Source organism: Egretta garzetta, unplaced genomic scaffold (assembly GCF_000687185.1).
Source record: "Egretta garzetta isolate BGI_Z169 unplaced genomic scaffold, ASM68718v1 scaffold240, whole genome shotgun sequence".
Taxonomy (NCBI): Eukaryota; Metazoa; Chordata; class Aves; order Pelecaniformes; family Ardeidae; genus Egretta; species Egretta garzetta.
In genome coordinates this window covers 369,417-389,605 of record NW_009258480.1, presented here as the reverse complement: position 1 = coordinate 389,605, position 20,189 = coordinate 369,417, and the positions used below count along the sequence as shown (strand labels likewise).

Here is a 20,189-nt window from a genome sequence, read left to right as displayed (position 1 = left end):
AAAAACTTATAAATTCTTCAAGACTGTCTTTCAAGAATATAGGAATCTATGAAATGAATGATAAAATGCTCGGAATAGAGAGTATTCCTATCTATTGACCTTATTTACTAGTAGTTGTCTTACAAAGAGTACCTTTATTGTATTTGTCAACTAAAAATCCTTGCCAATGTTGTCTTATATACTTATTTTCTTTGTAATTTTCTCTTGTGAATCACAGTGCCACACAAGGATTTATTTACCCTTTTTAAGGATAGGATAACATCAAATAGGCAAATCTTCAGGAATAACTACTACACAGACTATGTACATAGCAATAAATATATCCACCACGTAGCAAAAAGAAAAGTTTCCTTCTGTCCCAGGAATTATGTAGGACAAAAGGAAACTTAATGTGTTTTATACATTCTGCAGTGCAATATATAACGCACTGTGCTTAGCTTGGACCATACACCAGAACAGAACCTGCTGCTCCGCTCCTTCATGAATGGGATTTGAAGGACTGGATTTTGGACAGTTTTGGAAAGCATCTTCTGCTGAGATGTTAAGCAGAATAATCAAGACATAAGAGGAAAAATATTACAATTTTAGTTTATTGCTGGCATGTGTGCTATAACTTGTTCTTTGGGTTTTGGGTTTTTTTTTAAAAAGGGGTTTAAAGAAAGTTAAAACCTACCATAAAATCTTGTATGTACCTTTTCAAAAAATTCTTTGATGTGAACATTTATTGAGGTTTCCATAAATTTAAAATTTAAAGGTTCTGATTTCTAATTCTCTTTCCTGTGTCACCTTGGACATGCCATTATATTGTAGTGCTCTTATTTCTTATCAACAAAACGAAATTCAGACTTTCCTTTACTGCCAGAGGGATATTAATATTACTTGCCTAAAATCTGTTCAGTGCTATAGGCAAGTAAACTAGCATGCAAAAATCAAATATGCAGTTCCAAATAGAACAACAGTTACAAAAGCTGGAACTACATATTGATATGACTTTGACACTCCTACTTTATATTTTTTCAGTGAAGTTCAGATGCATGGTAAAGTAATGAATGATAAAACCAATAATAATCATCTTTCATTTACTCTTAATACCAAAAAATCTTTGTATCGTTGCTCTTGAGTATCTAGGTCAGGTATTTAATCTTTACTCTAAGCAGGCTAAACACCCAAATTATCAATTCTAAATCCAGTGCTAGGCATCAAGGAGATATATGACATGAACTTATTGCTAAAGATTACTAAAGTAATTTAAGACTCCAAAAATGTATCCGATATAGTAGTCTTCACTACAGGTTAGATAATTTTAAGAGCTAATAATTTCTTTCTTTGTTTTTAAACAGATTAATGCTTGTTAGAAATAATGTGAAGTTCTTAGAAAGGCTGCTCATTTACTAGGCAAATGGCAAAGATAAGCTTGCACAAAAGTTAACACGTTGCCAGTTTACCTTAATATCAGTCTGTATATGTTCATTGCACAGGAAATACAGATCTTAATACTTAAGCACATACTTTGCATTGTTTACTCTACCTGTGTCTAATAAAATTAACAGAGAATGATACAGAAATTCTGACGACTGTAGCCTAATATGCATAATTTTGCCATTAGTAATACAAGGCCACAGGACTTGTACTGACCCCATGCAGGTTTGCCTAGGCCTGAGGTTGTTTTCACTAGTTTTGATAATTTGTGGTGGTCAAGTGAATATTTCCTGACCTGTTTATATTTTGGGAATGTTGTGCTCTGAGAATACTGCATACAGTAAAGCTCTAATAAAGCTATGTAGTCACTGCATAACAAGCAGCAGCCATTTATACTTACTGTGGCTGAGGGAGGCTAATGTGCAACTTTCAATTTTAGTAAAGAACAATAAGAAAGAAGCAGCCTGTGTTAAGAAAGCATATACAAAGAAACAATTGAACTCCAAGACTGAAGAGGAAGCCCTCCTCTCACCCCATCACCACCATGACTATCAAGCTCACCCCAACACAGACCCTCAGATGCTATCAATTCATTGCAATCCCCACCACAGGGGCACAGTTAAAAGGGTGAAAATAAGACACAAGAAAAACAGTGGAGAATAGGAAGGCAGTTCTTAACTTTTATAAGGGTATTATTTTTGTTCAGACTTTTCTGTATTAGATAATTTAGACTACCAGACTGTTAAAACTTTAATTGGAATAACAGTAAATTGTTAACTCCATATAAATTGCATTCCCTTGGGCCATAACAAGATTCTGTGTCTAACATTTTACTACATAAGTGCATTACAATCCAACTAACCTTAGACCTGAAGTTTTTTATACCAAATGTAAATTATGTTTCTAATGTGTCTTATACCACTGAAGTACTGTTCAATGACTGTCAGGACTCTGAGGGCTCTAATGGGGTCCTCTAATGGGCACTGCCCAGCCTCCCCTGGGCCTCCCCCTACCCATGCCCATGGTTCCAGGACCAGTAGCTTGGAGCCATCAGTCCCTGCCCCAGTGACACCATAGCAGTGTTGGTTCCCAGCTCCCCACAGCCCTGTCCTGCCCAGCTAATGTCGCTGCCTGGCATTGGCCTGTCCCTGTTCCCGTGGAGGTGATCAATGCCCAGGGCTGGGTCTGCCTCCGGCTGCCCCTCAGCCTGCCCCATTCCCTGGCTGGGGGCAGTGGGACCAGCACAGGCTGTGATGCCCTGCACTGCCAGCCCCCACACAGATCCTCTGTGGCCTCCAGCTCGACAGCCCTCAGGGAACCATCAGCCCTTGCTACACCTTGACAATGACTGTCTCTTAATCACTGTGAAAAATGCAATGCCTATGAACAAAGCAAAGCATTACATTTAACAAGAAGTATTCTTTTTCTCTTACTTCTCAGTCAGAATAAATAAATGGAGTTAATCTCTAAACAGAGTAAATGTTAATTATGAAGTAATGCAAAGTTGAATGAATTATAAATTAAACTGTACCATCTTTTAATTTTTTGTTTTATTTAAAAGGTCAGGACAAGCTAAAAAATAATACCTTTTAAGAAAGGTCAAGTCCTAAGTGAGATGAAAACAATTCTCTGGCAACAAAGAAGGTTCCTTCAGTATAGAAAGTGATTCAAAATCACTTAAGACTTTACAAAGATAAAGTAATTCCTGCAGAACATTATGTGCTGTCAGCATCAAGTGGGCAGTAAGTGAACTTTTGAGCTATGAAGTGGTCATCCAGTGCAAAACAAGAGCTTTGCCTCAGGAAAAGCTTCCCTGTGAGATGTCCCCAGTGATTAGCCAACAATTTCAAGATGTCTTAATCTAAATGTTTACATATTAAAATAAATTTCAAATGTATTCTTCAAAGCATTATGTACATATTGCCTTAATGAGCATTTCATACAATTTTGCACCATGATACAATGATAGTAATGAAAGACTTCTCTTTCAATAGCCAAAATGGACGCTAATATCCAAAATAGCTACTTCAGTTACTGCAAGTATCTTTCCTCAGGAGTGTATTATGTGGTACAGAGAAATGCTCACAAAGAAGTATCTTCTACAGGAGGAAGATATATTGGCATGTCTAAAAGTAGAGCAATTTGAGTTTCAGAAATGGCAGCTGGTTTTGGATACTTCTTACATTCCCTAGCTGATAGAACTTAAGGAGGTCAAATTTCAAGATGATTGGTTGCTCAGCATACCTGAACGCTTCAGACTTTCACAGAATGGTTGAGGTTAGAAGGCACCTCTGGAGACTTAGTCTACTCCCACCTGTTAAAAGCTGGGTCAGCTAAAGCAGGTTGCTCAGAATTAGCGTCCAGTCTTTTCCAGTCTCTGTCTCTACAGGGATTGAGACTTCCACAACCTCCCTGGGAAACTTGTTCCATTTTTCAATCACATTTACAGTAAAAAAGTTTCTTCTGTTTAAATAGAATTTCCCATATTTCAATATGTGCCCATTACCATTTATCCTTTCATTGGGCACCACTGAGAATAAAAAACCCAAATACATTAGAAGATGCATTTGTATCATTAGACCATGAAGACAATCAAAGAGGTACTGGTAAGCAGAACTAGAATTCAGATTTCAGACAACAAAAGGAACAAAAGCCAGAAATTAAGGTTAATATTAGGGTAGGTTCTTTGGGAAAAAAGCACAAATAGCAATCTAAAATCAGGGGGCTGAAATGGAGAAACTAGTGCAAGCTCTCTACCTCAGACATTGATCTTTAATGTATCATAAGATATTGCGGGATGCTTTCCATATAACAGATACTTCAGACAGTGAGAATAGAAAAAGACTTGAAGACATTGTGCAGAATTGTTCATATTTTTTAATTTTTCTAGAAAACTGAATTAAAGGCTGAAGATCCACTGAATTTAGGCTGCTTCTGAGTGTCTTTTTTCTTTAAAGAGAAAGATTATGTAAGAATACTGTATATAAAGAATACTTTTTTTAATTCATTCTACCAGAGTAATGTTACTTTTCAAATGCAGATACTTCTAAATAAAAATGGAATGTTCCCTTATTTCCAGCATACTGATATTCATGCCAGGAATTGAGACTTAACAAAAAGATACTGTAGAGAACATGAGGTAGTACCGTGTGCTTTCCTCTCTGAATCCCAGTGACATTACTAGGATATGGAAAAGATCTCAGAAAATACCTGAAAACAAAGTCAATTGACTAAGTCAATTAACTAATTGACTAAAGGTGAACCTGCTTTAGCAGGAGGGTTGGACTAGATGATCTCCCGAGGTCCCTTTCAACCCTTGCCATTCTGTGATTCTGTGACTAAATTTACCATATTCTAAGGTCCATCACTGACACAATAAGAAATATAAGAAATCAGGAGGCACCATACAGGGTTTAAATGCTCTTTGCACCATCAAAATACTACACTATGAATATTCTATAAGCCTTCTTTTTTGTTAAAGGCAGTAATTCTCAATTCCACATCAATGGATTATGCAATGATTAATGGGCTTCTGGGGTATAGAATTTTATTGGGGATGTTATGATTGTCACTAAGATGATTCTTTTTTTCTGTTTGTATTTTTATTTATTTCCATTAATTTATGTTTCTACCTTTTAAATGAGTAATGTTCCACTCTTAATATCCCTGAAAACAAAAATCCTAAATATAAAAAAGAACAGTTTCTCTGTGTTTTTACCTACAGAAAATGTCATGTTTTTCTATGCAGGAATGTAACATTCTTTGCAGTGTATATACCTTCTTAGAAGTTAAGGTCCTTAGTGAGTAACAAGTTGAAATAATTATCAGTTAAATATTACTGAGATTAATACCATCAAAAATTGTAAAAGGCATCTCTAAATCAAATTTCATAGCTTCTCCTGTACAAATTAACTGACATAGTACTATGATTTGAGAATTATTTATTTAAACTTAACTTGATGGAAACTAATTTCTATTAAACATGTCTTTACTGGAATTATGTGAGCATTTCTGACTGGATGTTTTTTTAGGTTGTTTTGGGGGACAAAAATTCAGGTATAAACTTTTATCTTCTCAGAAATGTAACTATGAAAGACATCAGAAACCTTCTGAATGGGTCTTGAAAAATATTGAAATGATCATTCTTTAAAGTACAGTTCTATTTGATGCTTATAGCACATGTTCTATGTGTCTCTCATTAGGTTCTGGTTATTTCTGCTTAGAAATTGGCTTTAGTCAAAACTGTCAACAGTTTTACCACCATTTCTAGGTATTTATTTCACATAAATTAAATTGCACTATGATCACCTTTGCAGAAGCAAGAGCTTCTGAAAGATCCTACAGAGTTCCAGAGTAACTTCTTTTACATGTAAGAAAAAGTTACTTGATAGCAGTGATTGAGAATTTTCAGCAAATATTGAGTAAATTTGTTCCCCTAGGATATAATAATTAAAAAACCATCCAAACAAACAAAAAACACCACCACATTAATTCTAATGCAAGATGAGTAAAAAGAAGGGTACAAAAAGAAATATTTTGCCTCTGTATAAAGACCGTGGGATACTTAAATGCCAATTAAACCCTCAAAAATGGCATTATGGTATCCTCCACAAGAGGTAAAAGGATTAATTTCTTACAGGTTGGTTAATATTCATAAATTCCCATTAGGGTCATTAAGTACCTGAATGATTCTTAGCTTAAGTACTACTGACTGGTTTCCTCTAAGTGTCAAAAGAGTGTGCTCAAATGGCTTAAAAAAAGGCAGGTGGTAAATTTCTTAAAAGTCAAATTTCCTTCAAGACTCTATTATATTTTTATCATTAATTTATTTAACACATCTAAGTTTTAGAACTTTCCAGGGGAAACTATGATTTAAACATGTGGCTTTTATAACTCTCTCATGAAAAGATAAGCTACCCAGCACCAGGCTGCATACAAATGAGAAGAAATGTCTTCTTCTTATATCTCCAGTTACAAACCTACATATGCTATTTGCCTGTTTGTTACACCTATACACTAGATATTTATTAGGAATTAAAAGGTATTGCCTTTAATCCCAAGTTTACTCTTAAGTGAGAAGAGAAGGAAAAGCAGTGACAGGTGAAAGAGTAGAAAAAGCAGCATTTTGTTTTACTTTCAGAAAGTCAATAAGCCTGATCCCTTTTCTATTTATATCCACTTATTTTGAATACATGTCATTCAAGTCAAGGATTCTTTTCACAAATATTTGTACATATCATAGTGCACCAAGGCAGTACTATAGACTGAAACAACGTTACCAAGGCAAATCTGCCAGCTTTGTGGAAAGTGGAAGGGTTAGTGTTCATAGTTTTCAGCCTGCCCTGGGTTGAGGCTCAAAATACCAAGTTCCCTACTCCACTGCTAACTTTCTGGGTGACTCTGGCCAAGTCACTGCATTGGTATGCATCTCAGTTTTGGCATCCAAAGCAGATATAATAACTACTTGCAGTACTATCCCTGTGATTAATGACTTTCCTGTCTGTGTATCTCCCCTCCTCCCACAGCTCTGTTTATTTTCCAAGCTGCAGAGTCCTACACTAGTCAATCACTTTTGAATTGGAAACTAATCCATGTGTTTGGTGATATTTGCTATCTTTCTCTGAACTTTCTTCAACTTTACTATAGTCTTCTGAAATGCAGAGACCAGAGCAACAACAATAGTCACGGTGTAGGTCAATTTATACAGCAGCATGTTTTCTGTTTTGTCCTCTACTCTTTTCTTAATATTTAGTTTAAAAAGAATGAAGTAGTGCTTTTTAAGTACTCTAAGTATGGACCTGAGAGCTATGTAGTACTCTTACTTATAGTGACTACCTTAGAACATAAGAGCTTGCTGATATTAGTGACAATAGTAATGATCAAGAGATCCCATAATTTTATTTGCAAATTGAGATAATTTTGCAGTGCTTGCCATGCAAAAAGAGTTACAAAGAAGAAACACAAGCTAAGGTCTTTGAATTCCTTACAAGTGCAGCAAGACATGACTATAACTCTGAGAACCCAGTCACTTAAAGATAAATTGAATGATGCAGCAATGGTTTAGGATGCAGCAGTACAAATCTCATGTGCTGTTAAAATAAACCTCTGCCTAAACAGAGTGACTACAGTATGCTGTCACTCAAAGTAGTAAAGGTGCTACTGACAAAGTGTAGCAAGAGCATCTTTTTGCAACACTGGCCAACCTGCTGATGAGGAAAGAAGAAACTGATAACTGGAGTGAGTTTGGCAGACAGTCTCCAAGATGGTTGGTAGTGGAGCACTTGCCCTGTGAGGAGAGGCTGAAGAAGCTGCAGTTTTTCAGCCCAGAGAAGAGAGCTTCAGCGGGTCCTAAAAGGAGGCGTCCAATACATATGAGGTGGGAGGACAAGAGGAAAGGGTCTAAGTTGAAACAAGAGAATTTCCGAGCAAGTATAAGGAGAAACTTCTACCCTGTGAGGACAGCCAAGCTGTGAACAGATTGTCTGGAGATGTCATGAAGTCTCCATCCTTGGACTTTTCAAGACAGAACCGGATAAACCCCTGAGTAGCCTGGCTTTATCTCAATGCCCAGCTTCTTTTGAGTAGGAGGTTCCCTTCCTATCTGAATTATCCTGTGATGTTATGATACCTAAGCTACTTCTTAGGGTAAATTAAATTTTTTATATCATTCACAAATCACCTTTTAACTTCAGAATGATAATAGAAAGGAACTGTAGCCAACTCTACATCTCTACATGACACTATTTTTAACAGATCCTCAGTCAGATCCTATACAGTATAAAAACCATCTTATTGACCCAAGTTTTCTGGTAGGTTTCAGCTATTTCATGGTAGGAAGCAAGATATTCACAGCTGTGCAGTGACATTCGAGGAAATTTTGAGAACCAGTTTGAACACTTGTCCCTGCACACGCCATTTTATACCATGCACAGCTCATCCCGGCTACCTGTTCAAGCCAATTTTTCTCAACTAGCACAGACTCGACTCCAACCAGGCTATGTGTTATACAAGACATTTTCTTACCTAGTAAGTCATTCAACAGATTCTCTTCAGGTTCTCCTTATTACTGTCGGGTTTCTCACCTAAATCTTTTCCTCACAATCCCTCATTTTCCACTCTGGTCAATTTACTTGGTGCTCTGTCTTTTTCTTACATATTTGTTTCCGTTAAGAACTCTCAGGTCACATTTTTGGGATTCCTGATACAAATATTTCTTTCTACCCTTCCTTTTTTTCTCTCCTAATCACAGTTCTCAACCTCCATACCTCAGTTCATATGTAAACAACTTCTCGCCACTCATGGAAAAAGATTTGTAAATTAGCTAAAAATAGGTGACATTCAGTAAATGTCATATGTCATGTTAATAACCCCCAAACATATGAGCTTGCTGAAAAAAATAACACTGGAATTGAAAATGCATAAAGCAATGTGAATTGGGCTAATTTCCTTTTCTCCACAGGTAAACCTTAATATTAGTACTGATACAGGATTCAGTCAAAAAAAACCCCATATGTTCTGTCACAAGCAAATAAATGTATTTAAAAAAAAACCCAAGCAAGCAAGTAAATAATTTTTTTAAAAAAAACAACAACAAAAATCACTCTTAGGAGATGCTACAAACACTTTAGTATTCACACAGATATTTTACTGTTATTCTGGCTATTTTCAGACAGACTTAGAGAAGATATGACCACCATGGTTCTCAGAAGACTTTTATCAAGTTTTCTTTCAAATATGAATAGTACTGAAATTTGACATAATTCAGGTCTAAATGATAAGCTCTTTAGCACTAGTTAGTGATTTTACAGATTAACAAATTTCATATAATAATGTTCACTAATATGCAAGGTCTATTGCCTCAGCTGCATTTAAGTGAAAACACATTGTTAAATGGAGGTATATGTTTAATTCATTTCCAGGTGCCTGTGAATGGGAAAAAAAAGTTAAATTTCTTCAGCTTTTTGGTACTGCTACTAATATAGTACACAAATAAAGCAGCCCATATTTTGAAGTATGAAAAGATCAATTAGCTGGAACCAAGGTGGAGAAAGTATAGCTGGAAAATGAAAAGGTAGTTCAGAAAATTCTTTCATTCCTTATTAGGAGTAAAATTCATTACAACATTAACTTTTGATTGAATAGATTTACCTCTTCATTTACTAAGGAATTTGGGGGATACTTTGCAAAAGATACTTTTACTTGTGGAATTAGATAATCTTAGACTTACTTCTGAAGGGTAAAGCCAAATGCCCTCAACCTTACCTATACTGTGAATTAATAAAAACTGTAGTATCATATTTAAGACTAAGAAATAACTTCTGACACAGCATATTGCATGGGTCATTTCCATATTCATGTTCCAGAACAGAATTTTAGATCTGATTTTTCTATTGGAAAAAGAATAACTTTCCTATCTTTAGGCAGGAGACTATTCAGCATGTTACTCAGCCTTCATGCATATGGTGTGACTAGAGTCTTCACAAAAATAAAGGAAGGAGAAACATTTAAAAGAACAAACCAACTATATTTCACATGCTTGATGCCTCAACACCAGTTCATACAATTAAATTTAAACCAAATAACTACCTTTATGCTCAAGGACATGAAGATATGATTTCTATCAAAAGTGCAAGTGTTCTAAAGCAACCAAAGAACAAACACTCTGTCTTTAGGCCAAAGAGAAATAAAGACAGGGAGAAGAATATTCTGTTTATATGCATGCAGTTTGATTAGAAAGTACATGGAAAACTTGACTATCAGGCAAGACACACAAAAACCCCCACATTCTATTATTTCATTATCTAGTTATCTACATCTGGCTATGGTTTTATTATCAAAATGATCTCTTTAATTGTGTGGGTGTCCCTTAATGGCACAAAAAAAACCCTCCAAAATGAAAAATGACCTCCTAGAATAAAAAAAAGTTGAAAATATTGGCTCGGGGAGGAGAGAAGGAAGGAAATGGGAGTAAATCATCCAGTAGAAATAATCCTAGTACATCTGATATCACTGGCAGTATTCATTTTAATGTTTAAAATTGGTTTTCCAAAGTTAGCCACTTCAGGTTTGTTTCCTTTGGTGTCAAGTAAACTTTGTAATGGTCAAAGCTATTAAAAAACTAACTGGAATGGCTTATCGCTTTCAACTGTGGTGAAATAATTTTCACTGCAGAAAAGATATGTCAATGAAAGAGCCCAAGCATATTATGGGATCATTTGAATGCCAGCATTTTTTAAAGGAGAAACAAAGTGTTCCAACACTTTATCTCAATACCACTAAATATTCTGAATGTAAACAAGTATTTTATCCCATTTTTTTCCCCTCAGTTTTTATATCATCTTGACATGAAGAGATCAATAGTGCAATAAACATTGTTTAGTGGTCATGAAGTATACAGATTAATGTATTGAACTTAATGTTCTGAACTTATCAAAATTAAGTATTCTAAAGGTCCTATAAACTCTACAGCTTATGTGCTATTATCAGAAGACTTCCACTACCAGAGAATATTTATTTTAACAGTTAATTTGTCTTGAATTTTAGTTTGTTTCCTTAGAGGATTACTTTTTTTAAGAGATAATTTTATGTAGAGATATATAATTTTATATATATTTATATATTTTAAAATATTTATATGTATCTGACAATATTTATATGTATTCAAAAATATTTATAAACTTATTCATATATACGTAAATATAGGATCATTAAAACCACACTGATTTTTAAATACTTTTTTTTTTCCTTTTCATAAAGCAGGACTGTTCATATTATCTATGGATTTTACAGTCTGAATATCCCATTTTCCTGTTTTTTTTATTGTCGTTTGAAATGTTGTTTTTTCATTTCGGTATATAAATTCCTGAAATTCCAACTAAACTGACCTAAGTAAGGAAAATACTTTCTTTCTAAGTATTACCTAAATTGAAATAAAGAGTAGTTCAGTACATTTTTTCTCTTCTACAGAAGAGATGGAAGTAATTACAGTCAGTAGTATATAAAACATTGTCATTTACTCTTTTGTAAACAATGAACAGAAGTGTGTAGAATAGTAAATGAAATAGAAACATATTAAAATATTTGAATGTGCTTAAAACATTAGACATTTTTCCTTAGGATAAGCATGAAATTAAGAAGACATCTCTGTTCAATCATTAAAAAAATGGGAAGGACTCTTTACTTCATCACTTAAGATGTATTTCAGAAGTAAATTGCAATCCACCAATTTAAATGTTAGCACAGACTACCATGTTTTCATATTTAACATTAGTTCTATTGACTTTTTTAATTAATAGTGATCTTACTTGAAGTAGAAAAAAGTTAATTAAAATTTTGGAAACAGACCTTTTTGATTCTGTCTGCAGTATCAGGACTAACTTAATTAACCACCAACAGTGGTGTTATTAAAACCTATAATTGGGAGAACTCTTAAAATAAGTACTTTAAACTGGGGAAGTGTCAACAAAATGCAGCTTTTCTCCTCTCTGACTTGACTATAGCAAAATCAAAGTCATTCTCCGCACTGTCATTGTGTGGGTTGTATAGCTGTGAATAAAAGATATCTTAAGAGTGCAAAGGTGAAAAATCATCTGTTCAGAAAGTACAGCTCAGTATAAGATGAAGCAGGGCTAAAAGACTCATGAGTATGAAAATCCACTAAAAACATTTATTTATGTGACAGTGTATGCAATTTAAGTTTTTTTATGCCTGGAGGAAAAAAAAAATCTGTTGAGAAGCTCTGGTAATTTCCTTTCATTCTATGAAGAGACGGTTCCTTTTTTCTTCATCCATTACAAAATCAGGTAGCTATCTGGGCTGTTTTGACAATAGGAGTACAGGGTCTGAAAAGTCACAGATCTACAACACTGAGAACTAAATATCTGTCTAAAAAAAATTTAAAAATTGGTCATCTGTCAAATAAATTATCAATGCAACCAGAAAGTTATTTACACTGGCCTAAGCAGAAGCAGGCACAGCCCTTACTTAAGTAGCAGACTTCTACAGATGTGGAACAAGCAATGCCACACCTTAATTTCTCCCAGGGAATCTCAAGATCCCATGAACACATTGGTAGTAAAAAGCCATGTCAGTAACTGAGTAGTCACATTATGTGAGATTCAACCTGAGATTAAGACACTTACATCTGTGTGTCTATAGTTGCACTAAGTGTATAAACTATTATAATAAATGGAAATCTAGTCAGTGTAGTCAGTGGAACATAGTATTTTAATTCATCTTGAAGTACGCACCTTGGACAGGACAAAACAGCTGCCTATATGCTGTTTGTTGTTATTTTAGGTGTTCCTCCTTGTCTTCTAGTTTCTCTGCCAGAATGGCATGGTCTCCTGTAAATTCTGATTTGCCAACACCATGAGGATGTCTCATTTACTCTAGAGGACATCTAACCAACCCCTACAATGTGGTCAGTTGAATCACTCCGTAACCTGCACTGACAGGATTAGGTAGGTATGGGGAAGATTCAGTTACCCGTACATAGTTTGGGTTGGTGCAATTTTGATACTTCATAACATACTTCTCTGGAACACCTTGGTTTGTCTGCCGGAAGAACCTTTGCACTTCTGTTACCGCCATAAAAATATCTTGGATACCCTAGGTGATTTCATACATCAGTGTACATATAATCATGTACAGATGAACTGTGCCCCACAGCTGCCCAGCTGTAATGGGTATTTTGATACAGACAGGTGTCTAAACCTATAGGTTATAATACAGAGACTTCTACATTTTGGTGTCTTGGAGATGAATCTCATCTAAGACTTCATTATGACTGCTGAGTCTTCCAGTAGTAGTACTGTGTACTGTTCATTACAACAGCCTTTGAGATGAGGAATGAATAAAAAAATCTGTTTAAATTGTTAGATGTTCTGACAAAAAAAGTGAAAAAGACAGTTTTCCCCTTTTGGCAATTCTACCCATGATGTTCTGAGGCAGCTTTAGTACTACTTACTTTTGTTCTTTACCTGATTGCCAATTGCTTTAAATTCTCTCTCAAAGCAAAACTAACAAAAAAAAAAAAAAATCTAGGAAAATTCTAACTCTGTAAGTAATTTCTGAATGAAAATACATTTCTATTCATATAATAAATGACAGAAATAAAAAAGAAAAGAACAGTGGAAATTCAAGTAGTGAAAGAGAAAACTTTTCAATGTAATTTTTTGCATATTGCATCACGTGTTGAAAGTGTTGGCATTTATCTAACGTCAGCTCTACATAGCTGGCTGTCAAATATTAAGCAGAGTAACCATTCGCATGCTTCAACATGAGCATGACAGCTAAATTTTATCCTATTCTGAAAAGCTCGTAGATATATTTCATCTCTTCATCCTCATTTTCCTATAAGCAAAGATTCTTAATGGAAGGCAGATGTGATTGTGTGCTCAATCAACATATTTGATACTATTTTGCTGATAGCAGAAACATTAGTTTTATGTGGCTTAAACAGAGTTAAAGGAAAGGGGGAAGGAAGGGGGAAAAAGCAGTTAACAAATGGATTTCGCAAGTGAAATAAATAGCAAGTATAGGGTTACTGCTGAAATATTCCAGAGCTTTCAAGGAGGAGGGAGGGAGAGAGGGAGAGAGAAAGGATGCTGGATCTCAAAAGATAACAAAGTTACGGATTCTTAGAATAATGTTTAACTATCAGAAAATGAAGAATTCTTTTCCAAAGGCTGTTTCTAAGTCCAGGTATGCTTGACATAAAGAATATTGAAGTTTGTGTATGCCAGCCTGTAAGACTGGAAGCTGTGAAGTTAACTTAATCCCTTCTATCCACTTAGATAATATTATGGATTCATACATAAGTAATGGAATGCAAAGAGTAGCAAACAGAAAGCAACAAGCAAAAGGAACTTTTACAGGAACTGCGAATGAATGGAGTAAAAAAGCACAACTAATTTTAGAAACAGCAGAAGAGGATTACCAGTGCCAAGAAACATTGAAGCAGCAGCTTCAGGAAGATCCAAAGAAGCTTTGGTTCTACTTCAGCTGACAGTTTCTAACTCAAAAGGAATCTTAACAAAGCAGTCAGAAAACATCAAGACAAAGAACCCTCAGTGAATAGAAAGAAGTGCTGAAAGAGGGGTGATCAGACAAACAAGAATAAACGTGTCTTGGCTATGACACCACAATCTGGGCAGGGAAACATTTTGATTCTTTTTTAATTGACATATATCACTTTTATTATCATTTACCAATATCTTCTAAATATTGTATAATTCAATATCTTCTGTGTTAATTAAAATGACTGTTAAAAGAAATACATACACATAGCTTGCATGACAATGTACTTATATGAAGTTTCCCATAGTTTCATGTACATCAATAAATTTCAATTGTCCTGTATAAGCCAATTTAAACATTTTCACAGGTGTTTGCAAGACTAAAGCCTTAAGCAGAAAATGAGGCAAAATATAATTAATGAAATTAAAAGGATGCTTACAAAAGATCATGTAAGTTTAGATTTTATGTATATCTAGGTTTTCTGTTTTTGCTTTTTTCCCCATATACAGTTAGATTTTAGAACTTTGTATTGTATCATTTTTAGTCTTCTTTTCAAATGTCTAGGCCACAGTAGCTTTAGTTATTACACTGAAGCTAGACCATTTGAGGCTGCCTTAAATGTTCATAAATTTAAGAGAACAGAATTGAATAACATTTAGTTATTTCATATCCTGCCTAAAAAGTTGTTTACTTTCTTTTATTTTGACTATCTTTATTTTTTATTTTCTTTTGTTTGTATAAAACAGCCAAGCTTTTTTTCAGATTGTAATTGGTAAAAAAGCAGTGTTTTAGTATCGGGGGGGCTGCACATGTAAGCTCTGTGATGGAAGGTCAGGGGCTGCCCCATGCTGGTCACAGCTGGTTCCGTCTGGCTCTGCAATGGACCCACCACAGGAAGCAACTGAGCCCACTAGCAGAATTTGTGGCATTTAAGAAAAGGCAGTAAACACTGAGAGAAAGGAACAAGACCAGAACAGGAGTGCTCCATTATAGAGCTAGTAACACCCTTAAAGGGACTGGACCCATGGATAACCCACACTGGAGTAGGTTCCTCCCCTAAGACACCGGCCCACAGTCAACGCACAACAGAGCAGAGGAAATGAGTAAGAAGGAAGGAACAGCAGAAGAAAAGAGTGAGAAACAAGGAGTAGCAGAAATAAATTCCTACACCTTGAACTGAAACTCCTGTCCTGACTGAAGAGACAAAGTGTAATCAGTGGTGGTAGAGGAGAGGTGGAGAAAGGAAGGAGATGGCTGGAATGAAGTTAAGCCTCTGAAAGGGAAGAGGAAAGGTGTTTCCCCTACTTGTTTAAATATTTGTCTTTGTTTCTCAACACCCAAATCAGTAATGAAATATGTTAAATTAAGACTATTTTCCCCAGAACAGCAGATGAGTGATTTTTCCCATCTTCATTTCAACCCATGAGTTTTCATACTCTCGTTCTTCCTGTTTTCTGCTCTGTTCCACTGTGGAGGGTGGAGTGAGTGGCTGTGGGATTGCTTTGCTGCTACTCAGGGTCAAGCCACCACCCAAATACACCAGCACAAAATGTGCACTTGTGCAAACAAAACCAGCAAGCCAAGGGAGTGACTAGGTGAAAAGAGTATTGAAGTGACAAAGAGTGATAGATTAAGAATTATGCAGTGTTCTGAAGTTCAGAATTTGGAATCTAGGTCCAGTGCAACAGTAGAATAAAGAAAGCTAAAGTAGGCAAAGTGGTAAGAAATTACTAATTCTGGTGATAGTGGCACTATGTAGGAAAGATTAAGTTCCAAGGAAGGAAGTCAGAAGTAAGTTACATTAATATCTATGTTAATTAAACAGGGGAAAGAGCAGGTTTTTACAACAGTGTAGTATTATTATAGTGTAGTACAGTGATAATACAGGTTATTGAAAGGATTAACAGACACCCTCTCAAAAGTGATGCAGAAATAAACTCCTGAAAAGAAAAACAGTCTCATGTATCTACTACTTTGGCTCTTTGGAAAACTTTTTTTAAATTTTTATCACTTATCTGCTTTTGTGACAACTCATGTCAGACCACCAGTGCAATTAATGTTTGAAAATAGACTTTACAAAAAGGCTTAAGGTTGTCTCTAACTGAAAAAACAAAAGGTTCAGTTCTTAACAAACTGAAATATTTTGTGGTGTACATTTTTATTTGTTTTCTAAATGTATGAAAGATTTTTAATATGTTTATTCAAATTCCTCACACTCTTTTCTCCCTGTTACCTGACAATGTATTTTTTTCATTTTTTCTTATCAAAGTTAATTTTTAATGATCATATCTGCTTGAGTATGCACATTTAATGCTTTTACATGCTGAAATTTTGAAAAAAAATGTAGTCACTAAATAGAGTTGTAAAATATATTGTCTTCATTTTAAGTAAGGTGGACTACTGCAGCATTTCACAATGTACAGAGTATACTTTAACATACATTCAGCAATATACCATTAAAAAATAAAAGAGCAAAACAAAATAATAGTAAAAAACCTGTTATGTAATCACTACAAACTTAGGTGGTAAAGAGAAATAGAAGATACACAGCATATTCAAATGTCCCTTATCTACCAACTCACATGTATTATATGACTTGCAGAAAACACATTTTGAAACTAAATAACAGTCTATTCTCTTTCATTACCTATTACCTCACACTTTCAGCAGTTTTTTAAGTATCTGTGTCATCTGAGACACAGTTATTCTCCTTTTCTCAGCAGTTCAAAAATTAACATCTCAACAATCCAAATTGCTTCACAGAAGCTGCCGAAATAGTTATCGCATGGATTCTGGATTGTGGGGTAGGATCAAATAGAGAAAGTTACTACTTTATATCTTTTTAAAGTCCCGTAAGCTAGTGATTCCCCATTAAAGAGTGTGGTTCATCGTAATTGGTATGAAGGATACCACGCAAACAAGGAGTCAGTGCCTTTCATAAACAGCTGTAGCAGCCCTGGAGCTGCAGCAGGAAGGTTCCTTTTAGCTACATTCACTCCAGAACATCTATGAGCTCAGGAAGTCTAAACAGAGATACATACTATTTGGTGAAATAGTAATCAATGTGCTCTGAATGTGATATGCTCTGAATAGAATATGTTATCTAAGGCAATCACAGAGAGTTCTAAAAAGTTTACTATTATAAAAAATCTATTACATAAAAAATTACTCCTAGTTTTTTTTTAGTTGCAAATTTTACATTAATCGATTCATTTTATCAGATTCTGCCAACATTTATGTAGCCAATCTCTTCCTATGTTAAATTTCCTATAGAGAACTGTAAAAGAAATTCCTGAACTAAATCTCATTTGGAGTGTCATGATTTTTTTTTCATCAGATAAATGGAAAAGCACAAAAGCACAAAAAGGGTTACTGTTCCCTGAAGATCCATTGATGCACTGTAGATATTGAAAAATATTATTTACACCATGCTTGTGAAAAAGCAGTGTTGCCATACACTAATGAAGCTCAGTTTTCATTAGCACTTCATCATTATAATGACCTTGTTCCAAATGGTGATATTCCCAAATCAATGCTTCAGATGTTTTTGCTCTTACTCAAAATAATGCTTGTTCATAAAAACAGTGGATAAGAATCTTACAGGTTAATTAAACCTGTAGTAGCACAAGGCATTCAGAAATAGGCAGTAAGAGATAATATTGATTAAATACTACATTTGTAAATAGAAACTTACTCACTGTTTTACAAACATGACTTACACAAACAGAGGAAAATTCATATTCTAATGATAAAAGCATTATTTCTGTATCTGTTACATAATATATTTCAAATTTTAGGACCATTTCAAAAGTTAAATATTTGCACAGGGTAAAGTGAAGTAGATATCTGCTGTAATTCTTTTATAACTCTATTTAGATACACTAGATAATACACTACCCATACTCTAACATACTGTAATTTGATATAACAGGTTGCACAGCTGAATTTATGCAAATACAAATTATACCTTTATGAGGACTTTTTAAAATAGCCCTTCCCATTTCTTCTACAACTTCAGGCACTTTTCTTTTTCTTAACAAAAGCAACCACGACAAAAAAAAAATTATTTGTTTAAATGTACCTTGGTAGTGAGCACTAAATCCATGGTATCGGTGATTGCTGTCTGTTACAAAATGTAGTCTGAGCCAGTTTTTGTTGCTGATAACTGGAGGAGGTATATTCATTCCAGAGAGCCTGAATTAAAACAAACAAATAAAAATTATTATTAAATGATTAACAAATTATTGGGGCTGAAGATTGGTAGATTTTCATAAAGCTTTGAAAAAGGTCTTGCACGGAAAGCTTTTTTTTTTTCAAACACACATTCATTGACGTGCTGTCTGTGGGACTTTTTATTTATCAATGAATAGTATGTTATGGTAAGCATGGACAGACAAGATTGTCGACTCTGCATGACCAAGTGATAGGATACAAATCAGCGCTAATCCAGAAACCACACAGTCACGTTATTGGTCAGACACAGAACTATCATGATGCAAGTACATGATGTTCAGTGTAGAAAGAATTTTCATCTATCCAGGTCAGTTAACCGGTTAGGCAGAACACTGCTCTGGGCACCCTGTGACTTTCAAGTTGAAGATATGTAAAAAGACAGCTTTGGTTTTGCATACCACCATCTGAAAGTATAAAACAGGCACCTATTTTTCAAGAGTAAGTAAGTATTTTTCTAAATTCAGGGTACAAAGAAATAAAAAATACTCTATCACTTCAATGAATCTGAAAATTAGTTATTAAAAGTACAAGAAGGTTAGGGAATTGTGGTGGATTGACCCTGACTAGCAGCTAAGCACCACACAGATGCTCACTCACTCCCCTCCCCGCCTCTGACAGCAGGACAGGGGAAAGAATAGGAAGAGCAAAAGTAAAACATCTCCTGGGTCAAAATAGAGACTCTTCAAAAGTCAATTTAATAAGTAAAGATGGGAGGGAAAAGTACAGCACAAACAAGTGATACAAAGGCAGTCATTCACCATGTCCCACAGTAGATCTATCAAGCCAGTCTCCAAGCAATGGCTACCCATCCCCCATCCCCTGTCCTCATTTTTTACTGCTGGCCATTAAGTTATATGGTATAGAATACCCTTTTGGTCAGTTTGGGTCAGCCATTTAGGTTTTTGTCCCTTCCCAGCATCTTGTCTGTCCTTGGCCTATTCACTGTGGGGACAGAGTAGGGGGAAAAAGAAAGCACTGTCCTTGGCCTATTCACTGTGGGGACAGAGTGGGGGGAAAAAGAAAGCATTGATGCTGCGCAAGCACTGCTCAGCAATAGCCAAAACATTGGTGTGCTATCAACTCTGGTTTAGTCACCAATCCAAACCACACCAACATATGGGCTTCTATGAAGAAAATTAACTCCAGGCCACTAGACCCAGTATACAACACTATCTGGATTTTTTGTTGATTTTCTGTTTGTTTTTTGAGATCAGGACATTACTCCAGTAACTGTAATCTTTCATCTTGACTTGCTCATTAGGAAGGTCTGAATTAGAAGTATTTTTTTTTTTATTAGATGAGATGTTATAGATAGAAAGAAGGTGAATAAGCTTTAGATAAACACCCCTTGCATCAAGCCAATAATCCAAGATATATTTCTCATCAAAACCAAAAAGTTAAGTAAGTCACATCTTGTTGTGGTTTAACCCGGCTGGCAACTAAGCACCACACAGCCGCTCACTTACTCCCCCCCTCCCTCAGTGGGATGGGGGAGAGAATCAGAAAGAAAATAAAAG

General features: G+C 35.2%; 1 protein-coding gene across 3 annotated transcripts in view; it reads right to left on the bottom strand.

Moving 5' to 3' along the window:
- The window catches only part of CSMD3 (CUB and Sushi multiple domains 3), a 699,407-nt gene that overhangs the window by 439,687 nt on the left and 239,531 nt on the right, over positions 1–20,189 (bottom strand). For all 3 annotated transcript variants that reach the window (XM_009643918.2, XM_009643926.2, XM_035899525.1), the window contains exon 6: positions 18,521–18,633. In XM_009643918.2, the coding sequence (XP_009642213.1) occupies positions 18,521–18,633 (113 nt within the window). The remainder of the gene's footprint in view (positions 1–18,520; positions 18,634–20,189) is intronic.